This window comes from Diceros bicornis, chromosome 24 (assembly GCF_020826845.1).
Source record: "Diceros bicornis minor isolate mBicDic1 chromosome 24, mDicBic1.mat.cur, whole genome shotgun sequence".
Classification (NCBI taxonomy): domain Eukaryota; kingdom Metazoa; phylum Chordata; class Mammalia; order Perissodactyla; family Rhinocerotidae; genus Diceros; species Diceros bicornis.
Genome location: NC_080763.1, coordinates 13,466,722 through 13,486,619, shown reverse-complemented (window position 1 = coordinate 13,486,619; position 19,898 = coordinate 13,466,722). Strand labels below are relative to the sequence as shown.

The 19,898-nt window shown below is 39.4% G+C and overlaps 1 protein-coding gene across 2 annotated transcripts in view; it reads right to left on the bottom strand.

Annotated features, from left to right (window-relative positions):
- Positions 1–18,125, bottom strand: part of MTHFD1 (methylenetetrahydrofolate dehydrogenase, cyclohydrolase and formyltetrahydrofolate synthetase 1) — a 74,670-nt gene extending 56,545 nt beyond the window's left edge. Inside the window, exon 1 of one of the 2 annotated variants that reach the window (XM_058567100.1) lies at positions 18,122–18,125. Coding sequence is in view for 1 of the 2 variants with exons in the window: in XM_058567099.1 (XP_058423082.1) it covers positions 2,975–3,015 (41 nt within the window). In the remaining variant the exon portion in view is untranslated. Of the gene's footprint in view, positions 1–2,974; positions 3,105–18,121 lie in introns of those variants that run through there. The other variant, XM_058567099.1, reaches the window with a different exon arrangement.
- Between the last annotated feature and the right edge of the window lie 1,773 nt (positions 18,126–19,898).

The following is a 19,898-nucleotide window of genomic DNA, read 5'->3' as shown; positions in this document are numbered from 1 at the left end:
CCTGCTCAAGCTCTAAGAACCACCTTCTAGTTCAGGACTCCCCCAGGGCCATGGCCCAGGGTCAGCAGCCTGCTGCCGCCTCAGCACAAGGAGCTGGGGGACTGCAAACTCCAGGAGACAAGCAGGCTGTCCCTGCTTCTAGAGCGCCTCCTGGAGGAATTTCAAGTACTACCAGCTCCTGGAATCAAGCTCTCCATGAAGGTCAAGGTGCCAAGGTGGAGCAGTCTCTGAAAGAGCTACTTTATAAGGACGCTAAGAAAAATCTTCTGTAAGTACAAAGATGCCTTAGTCTTAATGCTCCTTTATAAACTGTCCTAGTAGGAACTAACTGATTGCGCAACCACGGGGAGCTGTAAAAGGTTAGCCACAGGGAGAAAGACCCTTCCAGTACCTGGAACAGTCTTCCAGAAAATGCTTTCAATACCTGTGGCTAAGTCACTGCCATACTCTTCTTCAATGATGAGAACTGAATTTAGATTTAAGGTTTTAGATAAGTGGTTCTCAACCTTTAAGATGCATTAGAGTCACAGCTTTTAAAAGATTTTAAAAGACTTAACATATACCAAGTCCAGTGGCTTACTGTTGGCAATTCCAATTAAATCAGTCTGGTGTAGACACCAAGCACTGATATTTTTCACAAGTTCCCTATGAGTCTAAGTTAGTAAAACTACCTTGGAAAAGATTGGCAATTTCTACTAAAACTGATCACACATATGTCCTATTATAGTACTCCGCAATTCTGCTCTTAGACATGTAACCAACAGAAATGTGTAAATGTTCACAAAAGATATGTGAAAGAATGCTCACAGCAGCACTATTCATAACCACCAGAAACCAGAAACCCAATATCTATGGATAAGTAAACAGTGGCATATTCATATAGCAGAATACAATATAGCTACGAGAGTAAATGAACTACAGCTACACGCAACATGGAACAACCTGAGAAACACAATGTTGATTGTAAGGAGCCAGACACAGAAGACTTTATACTGTATGATATCATTTATATAAAGTTCAAAAACAGGCAACACTCATCTACAGTGTCAGAAGTCCGGATAGTGATTACGTTTGTGGGGGGTAGTGAGTGGATGGAGGTGGGGGGGGCGCTTCTGGGGTGCCAATAATGTCCGTTCTTGATCCGGGTGCTAGTCACTCAGGTAAGTTCAGTTGTGAAAAATTCACTGAGCTGTATACTTATGATAAGTGCACATTTTTGCGTGTATTCATACTCAAATTAAAAAAAATAACCACAAAAAAAGCTCCCTGATTTTAATGTGCAGCTCACGTTGAGAACCGATGAAACAGATCTCTTGGTAGCTATCACTGTCAAAAAGATAATCAATCAATCATCCATGTCTATATTAACCAATTACTAATCAGTTACATAACTAACATGTATTGAACTCTTATTATGTGCCAGGAACAATTCTAAATGTTCTTTAGTTAAGAACTTCTTTAATTCTCCTAACGACTCAATGGCCAAGATATTATCTTTATTTTACATGTGAGGAAATTTTGGCACAGAGAGGTTAATTAATTTGCCTAAATCCACAAAACTGGTAAGAAGTGAAAGAAGGTTTCTAGTTTTGGATATAGACATAAACAAGACAATGGATGTATTTGCCCTTATGGAGCTTACAGACACATTTAACTTGCTCTCCACTCAACCGAAAAATAGCCAGTGAGTACCTATTCTCACTAGCCTGCCAAGAAGCAAACCTAAATTCTCTCTTCACAACCAGTCTTTCTAAAAGGAAGATTTTATCAAGCAAAAGCCACTGGTAAAGGGAGTAGGTTTGAACATGTATAAGTAAACAAAAAAACGAAGGTTAAGCAGAAACAATGCAGTTTAGCAAACCACGGGTTGAAAAGCACTCAGATATACGTATTGTGATTTCTACTCCAACCGTCTGGGGTTCCTCCTCACCAAGGTGAAAGATTCACCACCATCTAATTTACATCTCACCTTCTTTGTCCACCATCTCTATCTTCCAGGAAACAATCATTTTGCCCCAAGGTGGGTTTCACCACCAGTGACTCTATAATTCACTCAAAAACTGTCCTCACAAAATTGGGGGTTCACTAGACAGTTACTGTTGCCAGCTCGCAGCAGTTACTAAATAACTGGTGAGGTCCAAGGTCCCAAGAGCAACCTCCAACATCACACAAAAAATATCCTTCCCTCTTCTCTCATCTTTCCCCACCAGTCACCTCCTAGACAAAAAGCAGTGGGGTGTTACTTCCCGGGAGTAAGTCTGGCAAGCATATCCACTAGTTAAGCATTCAGATTTCCCATAGGGGTAGAACAGGCACAGGTCAAATGGAATACGGAATATTGTCAGGACTCAAGAGCCAATATTGTCAGGACTCAAGAGCCCTGGAAAGTAACTCCAGGGCCAGAACAGAAGACGGCTGTTAGAGGAGCATGACATTGAAGGGAAAAGTTTATTAGGTTCCACTTAGCAAATGATGGCTGTGGTGCAGTGGGAAAAGCTACGAGCTGGAAGGAGACCCTCTTTCACTAATCAGCCCTGTAACTTGTCAAGTCTTGTCTCCTCACCTACAAATTATAGGAGAAGAGGATAAACTGGCTTTCTGAGTTCTGACTGCGGTGCTGCAGGCAGCCCCAACTACTCTCTCTTCTGGAAAAAAGTTGTCAGCAGCTGCACTCTGGGGAGCAGAGTCTGGCCAAGTAAGAGTACCTGTCCCACAGCACAGGAGACAGCGGGCGCAGCCACTAGGCAGCCCATCTGCACACGCAGATTGTGCCCGGGGCCTCTTTCTTCGGCTGCAGGGAACCGGTCTTCAGGTGTGAAGGGCTCTCAAGACAACGCCGTCCCTCCCCACCCGGCTGACCTGACTTCTGTGCTATAAGTCTCCCTCTCGCAAAAAATGGGTCCATGGGGACCTGCACACCCGCTCAGAGCCCTCGCCTGCAGCCCAACAGGTCCCAACAACGACAGGTACTTACGCGGAGACCACCTTCCCGTTCAGGATTTCCGCCGGCGCCATGACCTTTATTACTCCGCTGCCCACGACGGACACCGCCAAAATAGAGGTGCGACTCCCTCCACTGCTGCGCAGGACAACCCAACCCACGTGCTTAGTGACCGCCCAGGGCGATCATGCTACTGCGCCTGCGCCGCCCCGGGTCACGGACGTGGATGCGCGTGCGCGGTCCGGGAGGACGCAGGGCCGTTAAACAGCGGGGAGGGGACGAGTAGCAGGCCTGAAATGCCGCGGGAAGATAAAGGAACTCGATGACGACTGGAGGGAGAAAATGATTGACTGGTGGATGGAGCCGTTGAGGATCGCGTCTTCGTGTGGGGCGCGGACCCGGTGAGGAGGGGTCGGGCCTGGATTCCAGCCCTTCGCTGGCGGAGCAGGGGCGGGCCCGGAAGAGGCGGTCTCGCGGGAGCAGTTTCGCGGGCGCGGGAGGCATGCGCGTCTCCGGGACCCGCCCCGGAGCTGCGCGCTCGTCTCCCGGGCTGAGGCCTCGGGGCTTCCCCGGGAGAGTTGAGGCCCGGCTCCCGCGCGAGGAGCTTGGTGGGCGCCGGGCTGGCCCGCAGAGGGTAAACCTGCAGAGCGGGGGCGGCTTCTGGCGTTCTCGACCTGCGCCGTCAGACTGATGTCGGAGACCCCACCCCGATTCCGAGTCGGAGGGTCTGGGTGGCGCCAGTAACTGTTTCTAAAGATATCCTCAGGTGACCCTGATGCTCGGCCAGGGTTGAAGCCCAGCCCGCTGTTTTGGGTCCCGCCGAGCTGGAGCGCCGCGTGGCTCCCCCAGTGTCGGGCGTAACCCCGGGGTGAGCCGGTGGGGGGAGGGTCGTCACCTTTGCAAGATTTTGTCAGGTCCCCCACGCAGATCTGGGGTTGGAGAACGGACGCGGGCCTGACATAAACTAGATGCCAAGTGACCCACAAGGGCGGACACTCCTCCCCAGAGGCGTTCACTTTGGAGAAGTGCGATTGGATGGAGGCAGCCGGGATGTTTGTGAGGACTGGTCCTCCAAGTTGCCGAGTCCCATAAGTTAGGTTGCAGTCATACCAATATAGTTTGTTGTTTTTGTTGTTTGGGTTTTTTTTGTTTGTTTTGTTTTTTGTGAGGAAGATCAGCCCTGAGCCAGCATCCATGCCAATTCTCCTCTTTTGGCTGAGGGAGACCAGCCCTGAGTAACCATCTATTACCAGTCCTCCTTTTTTTCCCTTTTTTGCCCCAAAGCCCCAGTAGATAGTTGTGTGTCATAGCTGCACATCCCTCTAGTTGCTGTATGTGGGACGTGGCCTCAGCATGGCCGGAGAAGCGGTGCATCAGTGCGCACCCAGGATCCGAACTGGGTCCGTGGGTAGCCCAGCGTAGGCACTTAACTGCTAAGCCCCGCCCCCCCCATAAGATAGTTCTGAAGATAAATTGTTCAGGTCACTTTGCTTTTTTCCCCAGCTTTATTGAGGTATTGTTGACATATAAGATATGCAAGTTTAAGGTGTACAAGGTGGTAATGTTATACATGTGTATATTTTGAAATGATTACCATGATAAGGTTAGTTAACACCTCCATCCCCTCACATAATTACCTTTTTTGTGTGTGTAGTGATACTTAAGATCTACTCTCATAACTTTCAAGTACCTAATACAGTATTGTTAATTATGTCACCAGCTCTACTTTAGATCCCTAAAGTTTATTCATCTTAGAGCTGTAAGTTTGTACCCTTTGACTAACATCTCCTCATAGCCCCTACCTCCTCACCCCTGGCAACCGCCATTCTACTCTATTTCTATAAGTTCAGTATTTTTAGATTCCACATATAAGTAATATCTTACAATATTTGTCTTTCTCTGACTTACTTCACTTAGCATAATGCCCTCAGAGTCCATCCATGTTGTCCTAAATGGCAAGACTTCCTTTTCTATGGATGAATAACACACATATATGTGTGTATCACATTTTCTTTGTCCATTCTTCCATCGATGGACACTTAGGTTGTTTCCATGTCTTGGCTATTGTGAATAATGCTGCAATGAACATGGGGTGCAAATATCTCTTCAAGATAGTGATTTTGTTCAGGTCACTTTGGACTTGACCAAACATCTGGGTTTCTTTTTTTGTGTGTGTGAGGAAGATCGGCCCTGAGCTAACATCTGCCAATCCTCCTCTTTTTTTTTTGCTGAGGAAGACTGGCCCTGGGCTAACATCCGTGCCCATCTTCCTCTACTTTATATGGGATGCTGCCACAGCATGGCCTGACAAGCGGTGCGTTGGTGCGCACCCGGGATCCGAACCAGCGAACCCCAGGCCGCCACAGCCGAGCGCACTCGCTTAACCACTTGTGCCACCGGGCCAGCCCCTGGGTTTCTTTTATAAACCATTTCTTAGGGTGGCCTCTAGGAAGTAAGGGCAGAGCTCATCTGTTGAACTGGATTAATTTATTAAATATAATAAATATTATATATTTATTAAAAAATAAAAATATTTTTTTTTGTGAGGAAGATCAGCGCTGAGCTAACATCCATGTCAATCCCCCACTTTTTGCTGAGGAAGACTGACCCTGAGCTAACATCCGTGCCCATCCTCCTCCACTTTATATGGGACGCTGCCACAACATGGCCTGACAAGCAGTGCGTCGGTGCGCGCCTGGGATCTGAACCCAGGCCGCCAGCAGCAGAGCACGTGCACTTAACCGCTATGCCACAGGGCTGGCCCTGGGTGGCTTTTGTCTTATTCCTAAATTCTGAGGATATTTTACAGTAGCCCCATATATATAATTAGAGACTCTCTTTTTTGTTTTACTAACAGTTTTATTGAGGTATAAGTTACATATTATAAAATTCAACCAGTTTAAATGTCCAAGTCAATGATTTGTAGTATATTTACAGAGTTGTGCAACCATCATCATAATAGAGAATCTTTGGTGATTTTTTTTCTTTTAATTGCTTTTGCTTTATCAATCTTAAAGTTTGCACTAGTGGACACATTAGAGATACAACTTAGTAACATGTAATAACTTAATAATATAAGGACCTCTGAACACATAACCTCACATTATGTTATACCTGAACAAGTGAAATTAAGAGGAAAATTGAAGCAAATGTTCCCGGTAAATTGCAAGTAGTGAAACTTTTGTGGCTTTTAATACCCAATAGATATTGACTACTTCAGCTCTCTTGTTTGCTGAGGAAGATGGCATAAACCACAACTTACAGATGGAGAAATAGACTTTGAAGGATAACTTGCCCAAAGCTGCCTAGTTCTGCCTGGGACAAGCCCCAAACCCGAATGTTTCATCTCTAAATGCATTGCCTCTGCCACCTCAACAGCCTGGTTTTCCACTATAATATCTTTGTGTGACATATACAATTCATTCATTTGTTGAGCAAATAGTTATTGAGTGGCTACTGCGCCAACAACAAAAGACGCTGCTCTAGGTGCTGGAGATACTGTAGAGAACCAACTAAGTTCCTGCCCTCAGTTAATGTTCTGGTGGGGGAGACAGGGATAGGCAAGCTAACAGCATAGGGAATGGTGGCAGAGGCAGGAGGGTGCTATTTTAGAAATGTGGTAAGAGAGGTTTCTCTGGGGAATCTGACTTGAGCAGAAACCTGAATAAAGAGAGGAAGTTAGGGTATAAGAGAAAGAAAGCAAGGATTTGGTTTCAGCAACTGGAAAGATGGAGTTGCCATTACTGAGTTGAAATAAGGTTACACTGGACGGACCAGGTTTTTTGGTTTAATTCAGTTTCAGATGTTTTTAGATGCCTCTTAGACATCCAAATGTCTAAGTGATATTCATTGAAATGAGAGCTATGATATTTAAATCCATGAGCTTAGATGAGAACCCATGAAGGGAATGGGTGTAGGTGGAGAGAGGACAAAGGACTGATCCCAAGGACACATCAATGTTTAGAATTCAGGGGGATGAGGAAAAACCAGGAGGAAGATTGAAAAGGAGAGTCCAGTGCGTCACAAAGGAAACCACGAAAGCATGCAGCCTGAGAAGACAAGTGCAGAAAGTGTTTCATGGGAAAAGGGGTAATTAATTCTGTCAAATATACTGCAGAGTGGTCAAATAAGATAAAGACTGAGAATCGATCATTCTGCAGAGAATAGAAAGACAAAATATGTTTATTCAAATGTTCTTAGTGGCAGTTGCTTGAAAAAATGTGTATCCTTTTGGCAGAAGCTCCATTTTTACAAACTTTTTGATGGTAATTTGATAATATCTATGAAAACCTTAAATGTGTGCTTTCTTAGACCTTGTAATTCTATTTCTTGGAATTTATCCAAGTAATATTTACACACATACACAAAGATACATGTATAAAAGTGTTCTTCACAGCATTGATTTCAATAATAAAAAACAATAAAATCTCCATCAGGATGGATGCATTTGTTAAAGGAACAATAGATATTTATCTATAGATACACTGTAAGATAACTTTCACAGATTGTTTAATGATAAAGGCAGGTTATCCAATAAAATGTATAATATGGTTTAATTTGTGTTAATATATCCAAAACAGGCCTTCTTTGATTACATTATGAAAAGTTGCCCTAAAGAAGATGTAGTATATATATTCAATGGAATACTACTCAGCCATCCTCAAAGGTGGACCTTGAGGGTATTATGTTAAACGAAATAAGCCAGACAGAGAAAGACAAACACCACATGATTTCACTCATATGTGTAAGATAAACAAACCCATGTACAGAGAGAACAGATTAGTGGTTACCAGAAGGGAAGGGGATTGAGGGTGGCTATAAGGGATAAAGGGGTGCATTTATATGGTGACTGACAAATGATAATGTACAACTGAAATTTCACAATGTTATAAACTACTATGACCTCAATAAAAAAAATTCTAAAAAAAAAAAGTTGCCCCTCATTTACCTCCTCATTACTGTAACATTAGCCTGTTTTATTCGCAGTACTTAACACTATCTAAAATGATTTTATTTATTTATATACTTGTTTACTATCTTTTTCTTTTTCCACCAGAATGTAAGCTTTATAAGAAATTTCTTGTCTTGTTCGTACTTATATTTCTGCTGCTTGGGAATGTAATTTTTAAAATCTAGCTTTAGAGGAAAAAAAGAATATTTCTTATTTTCCTGGTTTAGTTCTTACCTATTACTCTCATTCCTATGACTATCACTTAATTTCTCCCTGCCTCATTTTTATCATATATAAATGAAGATAGTGGGACAGTCGTTCTCAACCCTAAAGTCACATTAGAATTACCTGTGTAGCTTTTAAAAAATATTTATGCCTAGGCTCCACTGTAGACCAATTAAGCCACTGTACCCCAATTACTTGGGGTAGGGTCAGGGTATCAATATTTTTTGAAGTTTTCTGTAAGATTCTAATGTGCAGGCAGGGTTGAGAACCACTAGATGAGATGATATTTGAAGTATAATCCTAGTGATTCTGGTATCAAGAATACATAATAGGGACATACTTCCTCTGGTGTAAAAGTATTTCCCTAGAATTAGAATACCAGTTTTTCCGGCCGGCCCTGTGGCTTAGCGGTTAAGTGCACGCGCCCCGCTACTGGCGGCCTGGGTTCGGATCCCAGGCGGGCACTCATGCACTGCTTCTCCGGTCACGCTGAGGCTTAGCGGTTAAGTGTACACGCTCCGCTACTGGCGGCCTGGGTTCGGATCCCGGGCGGGCACTGATGCACTCCTTCTCCGGCCATGCTGAGGCCGCGTCCCACATACAGCAACTAGAAGGATGTGCAAGTGTGACATACAACTATCTACTGGGGCTTTGGGGGAAAAAAAAAGGAGGAGGATTGGCAATAGATGTTAGCTCAGAGCCGGTCTTCCTCAGCAAAAAGAGGAGGATTAGCATGGATGTTAGCTCAGGGCTGATCTTCCTCACAAAAAATAAAAAAATAAAAGAATACCAGTTTTTCAGACAAATCATGTTTTGCTTTAGGAATAGTAGATGGGATCATCGTTTTTTTTCCTCTTCTCAAAGTACTTCTTCCTTGATGAGGTGTAGGTATTGGAGTACAAAAATTTGAGCTGTTCCAAGAATTTCACAAAAGAAAGACCCAAAACATGAGTTTCATGTTTGCTAGAATGTTTACTTTCGATGGGATCACTTTCTTAAAATTTCTTAAGTTCACTAGTGCTTGATGAAACCACTTTGTGTTTTCACTTCATTAATCAGGGAAGGATCCACAGGTCTTACTATATCACTCTAGGAGGTCCCTTTCCCCTTCCTTGGACCTCTGTGATGCGTTCACCTAGCAACAGCTTCTTTGATGTGCAAACATTCTACTGGCAAATCATGCAGGGCAGCCACTCATATTGGTGGATTCATATTTCTTCTGGGAATTGACCTTGGATTTGGAATTTTCTCTTGTGTCTGATATGGTAAAAATTTATGGTTTTTACTTTCTACTAAATGAAGCATAGCATACTGTATCTAATTTGAAGTATTGATAAGTCTTATGAGTGTCTAAAAAATAGAATAGTCAGGTGTACAAACCTAAAGTCACAGAATAATTTTGTCATTGCTGTGTTTTGTTTATTTTTACTTTAGACTCCTAATACATTTTTATTATATCTTTTAAAGGTTAGTTGGGGAGAACAATACTGTCATCTATATAAGTTAACTTTGTATTAAGGGTTTGTTTGTTTTTTTTTCTGTTAGGTTCTTTAAGTTGTTCAATCTGTACTTTTTGTTCCCAGTATGGGATGATAGAGATAAACCAGAAATAGATCCTGTTCTTAGGTACCTTTAATGTAGTAGGAGAGAGCGGATTTTTACATAATATAATATTGAATGAGATAAGAGTCAGAAGAAAGTATAGATTATATGCTATAAGAGATAGGAGGAGAGAGAGATTGCCTAACCTTGCAGGAATCAGGAAGGAGGTGGAACTTGAACTGAGACTGCAGGATTTATATGTTCACGGTTCTGGGGATACACTTTGGCCCACACCATAGCTTGTTTCTTAAAGGCAATATGAGTGAAATTCATTAAGTTGTTCTTAATAGAGTATAAGATTCATAAAATGGTAAGGAAATTAAAATAAAAGTAAAGGATAGGATTCTTAAGAAGACCTTTGTCCCCTGTATCATTTTTGTTCCAGGACTGACGAGCAGTTTATCTTCCCTTTTCATTCAGCAAAACTTAAGTTGTTCTTTGCTTCTCTTTGGTTCTCAGAAAAGGAACTGATAGAGTAATGACTTTAGGTATCAAATAATGAAAATGAGAAAGAGACTAAAGTCTCATTAGAAATATTTGCACTTTAATAATTGCCTTCAGGGGCCGGCCCCGTGGCTTAGCGGTTAAGTGCGCGCGCTCCACTACTGGCGGCCCGGGTTCGGATCCCGGGCGTGCATGGACGCATCGCTTCTCCCGCCATGCTGAGGCCGCGTCCCACATACAGCAGCTGGAAGGATGTGCAGCTACGACGTACAACTAGCCACTGGGGCTTTGGGGGGAAAAAATAAATAAAATCTTAAAAAAAAAAAAAATTGCCTTCAATATCAATAAACCAAAAATGAATTAATAGAACAATTTCAAAATGGATTTCAGGGTTAGTAAAGAAAACTAGGCCTTCATGCTTTCTGTTCCATGTTCCTCAAATCACACCACCCTGTTTGTTTTTTTTTCCTATCATGAAAATTCCTCTCATTCTGGGACTATTTCATTTTCTGGGAGATACCACTCAGCAAAGGAAACACATACCCCACTTACATGCAGCCCCTCTGGTGCACAGTTTGTAGATGCCGCTTTTTTTCTCCCCAAAATACATTCCCTGATCTTAAAAGAGAAATCTTCATCTTATTGCTTAATAAAACATTTTGGCATTAATTTGGAAGAAATCTTTTCTCTATTTCTTTTATTTTCATTTTAGAAAAGAAAAATAATACATAGAATTGAACTGGGTAAGGAAAATGGATTTAAGGCAGTACTGAAGTTCTTGGGAAATTGAATTTATAAAAATTATAATGTGAGGCTACATTTTATGTTCCTCTGGGGCAGAAAGAGCACTATGAGCTATCACTTGCTACATTATTAACTCATGTTAGACTTTTTATCTTTTGGCTGAATCTTGAGGGATATAGTTAACATTTCTGATAGACTGAGAAATTGAAAATGAAGAAAATTTGCAAGTCAGGTGTCTAAAGATATAATCCACAAGTACCATTTAAATATGATACTATGAGTGCATATATGTATATTAGCAGGTTGTTTCATCCAGTTACAATTTAAACAGTGCTTGATACTATCTTTAGAAACTAGATCTGCCTTGTCTCCAAGCAACAGGTTCAGCAGGAGCTCCTTCTGAGGTCTGGCTAAACTGAGAATCTGAAGTGGAACCTTCCTGAAGACACTGCTGTTGATGCTCAGCAGCCTCAGTGTCTCTTCCTGACTGCTCTATGCAAACTCCCCTTGGAAGCACCTTGGTTCACCATTTCTAGATCTGCTTCATGCTTTTTTTTATCTCTAGCATGTCAGGCCGTCTCCAGTTTTTAAACCACTCAGATCCAGGGAGGCTTGCTACTGGCCAAACCAAAGGGCCCCACAAGGCTAAGCCACTAGAAGTCAGGCATCTGTCAGCTCACACATCTCAGAAAAATAGCCCTGTGGTGAATTGTACTGTGGGATTTATTTTTTCTCCATTCTCAGAAGGTAGAGGTAAAACCATCTCCTGCACAGCTGACAGCTAGAAGAAAGGAAAGTCCAGTTGTTTGCCCACTTTCCTGTGCTAGCACTGAATGTCTTTGCTAGTGAATGAGGCAAGGCACAAGGTCAAATGATCTCTCACTTCTTTTGATTCCTGGTTTGACTCTGGAACAAGAAACAGTGAAACATCTAAATCTAATGGAACCTCAAAGTGGATTTTACTTATTTTTGCTTTTTTGGTGGTTCTGACATTTCATGGAGGCCCACAGTCCCAAAACAAATAAAAATAGACTATAAAGGGCCTCTGAGTTAATTTGATCCAACCCCATCATTTTGCAGATTAGGAAACTGGACACTAGAGAGAGGCCACTGTGATTTAGGGGCAGAACTAAGTAGTCTGACTCCCATCCGCTTTCTACTGCACCATATTACCCCCTCGTTTACAGCCTTGTTTTATTAGGGCTAGAGCCTAATGAGAATCTTTCTGGAAATTAAATATTATCTTGGATCAGATGATGTCCCCTCCATTGATATTTTTAAGACCACTAGAAATATCCACCCAGTCTTTAGCTTGTAGCTCCTAGGAGATGAAGTCTGGGGGTGAGGATGGGGGTTTAGGGGAGTGGTTTATTTCCTCCCTCTGTTGGCTTTAAATGAGAACAACAAACCTGGTTCCTTTGCTAGGAAAGGAAATGTATTACACTGAAAGTAAGTAAGTCGATAGATGAATGGATAAAGAAAATGTGGTGTATGTATATACAATGGAATATTATTGAGCCTTTAAAAAGAAGGAAAACCTGCCATCTGCACAACATGGATGAACCTGGAGGACATTATCTAAGTGAAATAAGCCAGACAAAGAAAGACAAATACTGCATGATCTCACTTACATGTAAAATCTAAAACAGTCAAACTCATAGAAGCAGAGAATAGAATGGTGGTTTCCAGAGGTGGAAGGAAGAGGGAAATGGGGAGATGCTGGTCAAGGGATACAAAGTTTTAGTTATGCAAGATGAATAGGTTCTGGAGATATATTTTACAGCAAAGTGACTATAGTTAACAATACTGTATTGTATACTTGAAATTTGCTAGGAGAGTAGATCTGGTGTTCTCACCACAAGAAAAAAAAAAGAGGCTGGCCCAGTGGCACAGTGGTTAAGTGCGCGCGCTCGGCTTTGGCAGCCCGGGGTTCTCAGGCTCGGATCCCGGGGGGCGCACCAACGCACCACTTGTCAAGCCATGCTGTGGTGGCATCCCATATAAAGTAGAGGAAGATGGGCACAGATGTTAGCCCAGGGCCAATCTTCCTCAGCGGAAAAAAAAAAAAAGAGGAGGATTGGCATCAGATGTTAGCTCAGGGCTGATCTTCCTCACAAAAAAAAAAAAAGAAGAAAGAAAGAAAAGGAAATGGTCATTATGTGAGGTGATGGATATGTTAATTAGCTTGATTGTGGGGATTATTTCACAATGTATATATGTATCAAAACATCATCACACACTTTAAATATATATAAATTTTGTTTTCAATTATACTTGAATAAAGATGGGAAAAAAGAAGTAAATGATACAGTGCAAAAGGACAGTATTCCTTGATCTTGAATAGTTGAACTCCTTTCAAGTACGTAAATGCCCATGAATCCATCTAGGAATTTTAAAAATTATTTTGCCATTTTTCACAGAATATGATAATGCCAAAAATATATATTTTAATATTGGTACATTATACAGTTATAAACTTTATGTTAATAAAGTAACTATAATTTTCTTTTCTTTTTTTTTTATAATTTTATTTATTTATTTTTTCCCCCAAAGCCCCAGTAGATAGTTGTATGTCATAGCTGCACATCCTTCTAGGTGCTGTATGTGGGACGCGGCCTCAGCATGGCTGGAGAAGTGGTGCCTCGGTGCGAGCCCGGGATCCGAACCTGGGCCGCCAGCAGTGGAGCGCACGCACTTAACCGCTAAGCCACGGGGCCGGCCTATAATTTTATTTTCAACGTGTCCTCATTTAACTATGAACTTTATTCTATTTATTTATTTATTTATTTTTTGTGAGGAAGATCAGCCCTGAGCTAACATCCATGCCAATCCTCCTCTTTTTGCTGAGGAAGACTGGCCCTGGGCTAACATCTGTGCCCATCTTCCTCTACTTTATATGGGATGCCGCCATAGCATGGCTTGACAAGTGGTGCATCACTGTGTGGCTGGGATCCGAACCCAGGCTGCCAGCAGCGAAGCATGCACACTTAACCGCTACGCCACGGGGCCAGCCCCTATGAACTTTATTTTAAATCAATTCTAAAACAAAAAGCTTGAGTTTGCAATAAGTAAATTTAAAAATAACATTTTATGTTTTCTTTGGGACTAATATACATTAAAATCCAAATTGAATTATAACTATAATATAGCACCATAAAATGGCTCTTGTCATCTGATAGTGTCCTTGTATTTTGTGATTTTAAAAGTTACTTGGGTTATGTTTGTAAATTTTAATTTTTGTATTTAATTTCAAACATACAGAAAAGTACAGAGATTAATATAATACCTATGTACCCACCATGCAAATTTAAATTTGGCATTTTTTCCCTCAAATTTGCTCCACTTATTTTTTTAAGAAATAAAACTTCACTGGTAACAATTGAAGGCTGTTTTGTAACCTTTGATCCCTTTGTCTTCTCTTGGGATGAATGATATAAATAAATTTAACAAATAGCATCAGACATCAACCAGTAAGAATCTTTGCCACTCCTAGCACTAGGGCAGGTCCTGGGGCCTCTGCTGTTGAGCGTTAGCCATCTTGGTTACTGGGTTATGGAGGAGGTGAGTGGACCCAGGGTCTGGGGTGGTGAGAGATGGGGGTGTTAGGGCAGCTGCTATTACAAGCCTGTGTGAAAGTACTAGTGACCATCCCGGAACTTTTTTATTTTTTCCTCTTCAGAGATAACTATTCTGAACTAAGTGTATAGCCTTTATGTCCATGTTTTTAATACTTACATGTATGTGAATGCTCCTTACATGTATGTGAGTGTTGTTTTGGGCATTTAAAAAATTACATAAATAGTATTCTATTAGATATAATTTTCTGCCTTGCTATTTGCACTCAGTCTTATGTTTTTGAGAGTAGTTGTTTTTGATTCACATATGTGTAGTCTGTGCATGTTAACTGTTGCATAGAATCCCATTATAAATTATATTAATATATCACAGGTTTTATACATTTTAATTTTTTCTTATATAAACAAGCTGAAGTGAGGATCCTTATACAGCATACTTCCTTGTCCATTTCTTCTAAACTATGAAATAAGAAAACTTTTCAAGCTGTGTTTGAAAGAACTTGTCTGCAAAAATAAGTTGTAGGTTGAATATTTCTTATTTTTATAAATTAAAAGCCTAATTGGATATAAATTATTTTTTCTTTTTATTATTGGTTTTGAAATCTTAGTGATATTGTGATGTACTAAATAAGACACTTGGCACATTTTAATTAATTTATACTTTTGTTTTAGATCTCAGGTACACTATCAAATTAATCATACTTAGTTCATGGTACATTATCATCTTTCTGTGCAAGACCCCTCTCACTTTATTTTTTTCTCAATCATCTCCATTTATATCTTGTCTCAATCTAATGTGTTTGATATATGTCTTTGAATATATATGCCATCTTTTAAGAATATGTAGTTTTGTTTTGTGTATGGATTTATTTTAAAAAATATGTCATACATAGAAAAGAACTATAAAATATATACACACATTAGATAATAAAATGAATGTCTATGAACCCACCACCCAGTTTCACAGAATTTACTGGTATCTTAGAAGCTTCCAGTGTCCTCTTTCCTGATTGAATCCCTTTCCTCCTGCCTAAACTTTAAAATAATAGATATTTTGAATTTTGTATCAATCTTTCTCTTGCTTCTCTTCCTAGTTTTATCACCCATATGTGTATCCCTAATCAATATTAGTTTTATCTTTTAAAAGTTTATATGAATGAAATTATACTGTTTTTATTCTTTTGTGCCTTGCTTCTTTTGCTTAGTGAGATTTATATTGATGTATGTACAATTATTCAATAATTTCCATCATTTTGTAGTATTCTATTATATGAATATACCATAAGTTATTTATCTATTAAACTCTTATTTGACATGTAGATTGTTTTCAGTTTTTGCTTTTTTGAATAATGTTGATAATCTTTGCTTTTAACTGGAAAGTTTAGTCCATTTACATTTATTGATAATACTGATTGTTTGGATGTATTTCTACCATCATATTATGTTTATTCTATGTCTCATTTTTTCTGTTTCCTTTTGCCAACTTCTATTATGCCAAAAACAGATTATGTTTTTGTTTTGTCGTATTTGTCTTCTTTTTTCTCATTCCATTTTTTCCTTTTCTATTAATTTTGAAGTTATATGCTATATGGCTATTGTCTTAGTGGTTATGTTAGGTATTTTAACATATATACTTAACAAAGTTAACTGAAATCTTTATGTTACTCCTGAGAAACCTGAAGATTTTATAGAGCTTTAAACTATTTCTCTATTCTCAATGTATATGCATTTTTTTTGTCCTGTGTTGGTTCTCTCTTTTATTTTCAACCCCATAAACCAGATTTTTAAAATTAATTAATGCTTAAGTCTACCTATTTATTTACTACCATTTTTTATTCCCTATTCTTTCTTGTATCTCAGATTTTGTTAGTGTATTTTCTTTCTATGTGAAATACATCCTTTAGAATTTTAAGTGAGAGCCTATTGGTGGTAAATTCAATTTTTGTTTGTCTAAAATGTCTTGATTCTACTCTTAATATTAAAACATAATTTCATTCAGTATAACATTCTAGATAGCAGTTACCATATTTCCTTGATTTGAAGAAATACTACTATTTTATGCACCATTATGAGATTTAAAAGTATATTTCCAGCTAAACTTTCCACAATACGAAGTGACATCAACTTTAAGTTGCACTCCAATTGCAGAAATGTGAAAATTTATGCCTTATAGAATCGATGAAAGACGTTTTTCTTATACATTACACATATTGTGCTGTTTTCTAGCTTCTGTGTTACTGTTGAGAAGTCACTCACCAGTGTAATTGCTATTTCTTTGTAATTATCTGTCCTTTCCACTGGCTGCTTTTTAGATCTCTTTTCTGCAACTTCATTATGAGTGTGTAGTTAAGGAATTCTTTTTATTTACTCTTCTTGGGACTTGCTAGACCACTTAGATCAGGATCTTTCAATAATTCTGTAAAATTCTCAGACATTATTCCTTCAAATAATGCCTCTTCCCCATTCTCTAAATTATATCCTTCTTGGACTCTAATTAGACATATGATAGACCTCATTTTATTCTGTCTTTAAACTCTCTTTTATATTTACCAATTATTTTTTCCTATATGCTGTCTTCTTGATAACTCCTTCATATTTATATTTAAGTTCACTCATTCTTCAGCTAGGTCTAATCTGCTTTTTAATGTGTCCATTCAATTTTCAAATTAAAATTATTATACTTTTCATTTTTAGAAGTCTTATTTGGCTGTTTTCCCAATATGTTTATTCTTTGTAGTCTCTTACAACTTACTCATATTTTGAAAGTTCTCTTTTATTTCTCTAAACTTTTAAACATAGTTGTTTTGTATTCTCTTGTGCAAGTCTTCATTCTTAATATCTTGGTAAGTATAAAATTTTAAAACCTGATAACTTTAGAAAAATATGTTTCATTCTTTTAGTACATTAAACACCATGTGATACATCTATATACTTTTTAGAGAATTAGGTTAATATGTTTTTCTTGGTTTTATTTGAATCATATAAACTTTATTCTTATTGAAAGTTATGCTAATTACAATTTAGAACATGGCACACCCTTTTGACAATAGGAGGAGATATTGTAATACAGGTAAATACTCCCTAATTTTTACCCTCAATATAGGTGTGGAAGGAACAGAAAATTGATGTTGATTTACTGAAATCAGATTTTTAAAAAAAATCAATTTGTATGAGGAATTGATTTGTAATAAAAAATAAAAGAAATACTGGTAAATGTTTCATCAATGACCTTCTACTAATAGTTCAAGTTTCTAGAAAGATTTTATTAGATGTGAGTTAAAATTTCCCCAGACATTTTATATCTGTTTTCTTGATTCCTATACACTCAGAAATAAAGTGTATTTAGATGTACTTAATTTACTTGTGGCTGGTGTTATAAATAAATTGTCAGGTAAGAATTCTTAGAAAAATGTAAAGTAGCCTTTTAGGTCAACATATTACTTGCTATTTTCCTGAGACCTATTGCATTTGTTAGGGTAGCACCTCAAAATGAATATTTTAAAGTTGTATCCTATTTAGAGCTACTTATTTGAGTTTGTCTGGGCTAGAGAACACTGTGGATTTTGATCTATAGGGTACATATTTAATTACTTAATTTGCACTTTCTCTTTGTAGGCTTGTTTTGATCCACCTCTTGAAGTGGTTCCACCCAAGAACCCAAGCATGTACAACAAAAAGGCAGCTGACCCAGTCCGTCCTGACCTTGCTAGTTTGTTGGTGAAAAATAAGAATCTTTTAGCTGAGGTATATGGATTATCCAAAAATAAAACACCACAGAGGAAACTATATCCTCTGTAAAAGTAGGGAGAGAAACATTCTGCATAAAGGGCTCAAAAGTATTATCTTAACTCAGTTTTGCTTTTTTTCTCAATATTGAATTCTCTCATCACTGAGGAGCACTAGTTTAGACCCAAATCTGTCTTTGCCAGAGAAATCCCTTTGAAGATGGTACATAGTTAAGTGCTTTTGAGTTGACTACTGAATGCTGTACTGTTAGAACATTGCTTAAGAACTGCCATGCTCAAAATTTATGTAATAATAAAAATAGTTACATGGACTAAGCATTTTGTGCATGTGAGGAAGATTAGCCCTGAGCTAACATCTGTTGTGAATCCTCCTCTTTTTTCCTGAGGAAGACTGGCCCTGGGCTAACACCCATGCCCATCTTCCTCTACTTTATATGGGTCGCCGCCACAGCATGGCTTGATGAGGGGTGTATAAGTCCTCGCCCAGAATCTGAACCTGTGAACCCCGGGGCCGCCGAAGCAGAGCACACGAACTTAACAGCTTCGCCACCTGGCCAGCCCCTGGATTAAGTATTTTTTAATGAAAAAGATGAGTTCCATTTTCAATATAGCACCAAGTGGCAAAGATCCACTAGTCTTATTTAAGACTTGATGAAACATCTGAGTAGCATTAACAGATAAAAAAAGAAAGAAACCGCATTTGTAGGAAATGCCTTGACTTTTAGCCCTGTGATGAACTAGAGAGTGCTTGTAGGAATTCCTTAGTTGAGCCCAAGTACCCTCAGGATATTTGCTGTAAGAGACAGTCTTATAGGTAACATTGGCTGGAAGCCCAAAGGCCATTGTCATTGTTAATGGTACAATGATGTGGCTGTTTATGTCTGTACTACCTCTATGGTTACCTTTAAGTAAAATGTTCTGAATGCTTACTTACATTCTGGGACACTGACCAGCCCTCTGAAAAGTAGCTATCTATGGAGTCTGTATTAGTTTGTATTATTTTGCTAGGGCTGCCATAGCAAAGTACCACAGGCTGGATGGCTTAAACAACAGAAATTTATTTTCTCACAGTTCTGGAGGCTAGAAGTCCAAGACAAGGTATCAGCAGGGTTAGTTTCTTTTTCTTTTTAAAATTTTTTTTCCAGCTTTATTGCCATATAATTGATATATTGTGTAAGTTTATGGTGTACAACTTGATATACATATATATTGCCAAATGATTACCACTGTTGGGGAAGAGGGAGAATCCCCTTCTGCCCTTTCCCTCAAGATTCTTATGGCTGGCCAAATAATTAAAAGACAGGTTAGCAGGAGAAAATAATACCAAGTTTAATAACATGTATATATGGGAGAAACCAATAGCATGTTCAGGTAGACAAAGGAGGATATTGGGGTGGGGTAGGACACAGCTCTGCGGGATTACCAGAAAGCACAGCAATCAAGGGTGTGTAGATTTAAATCCTCTCCTTCCCTCCTGATAAGAGTTTCCAGAGATAAGATCATCCCCCTCTCTTCCCAGTACACAGAGGGAGATGCCTTTACAAATGTAAATGTTTGTCTGACAACCCTTTTACAGGGCCACCTAGAGAATGTGGCTGGGGAGAGACAGAATTTTTGATAAGAATGGGCTTAGCGAGGACCCTGCCAGTCTGTCCATACCTAGAGTTAAA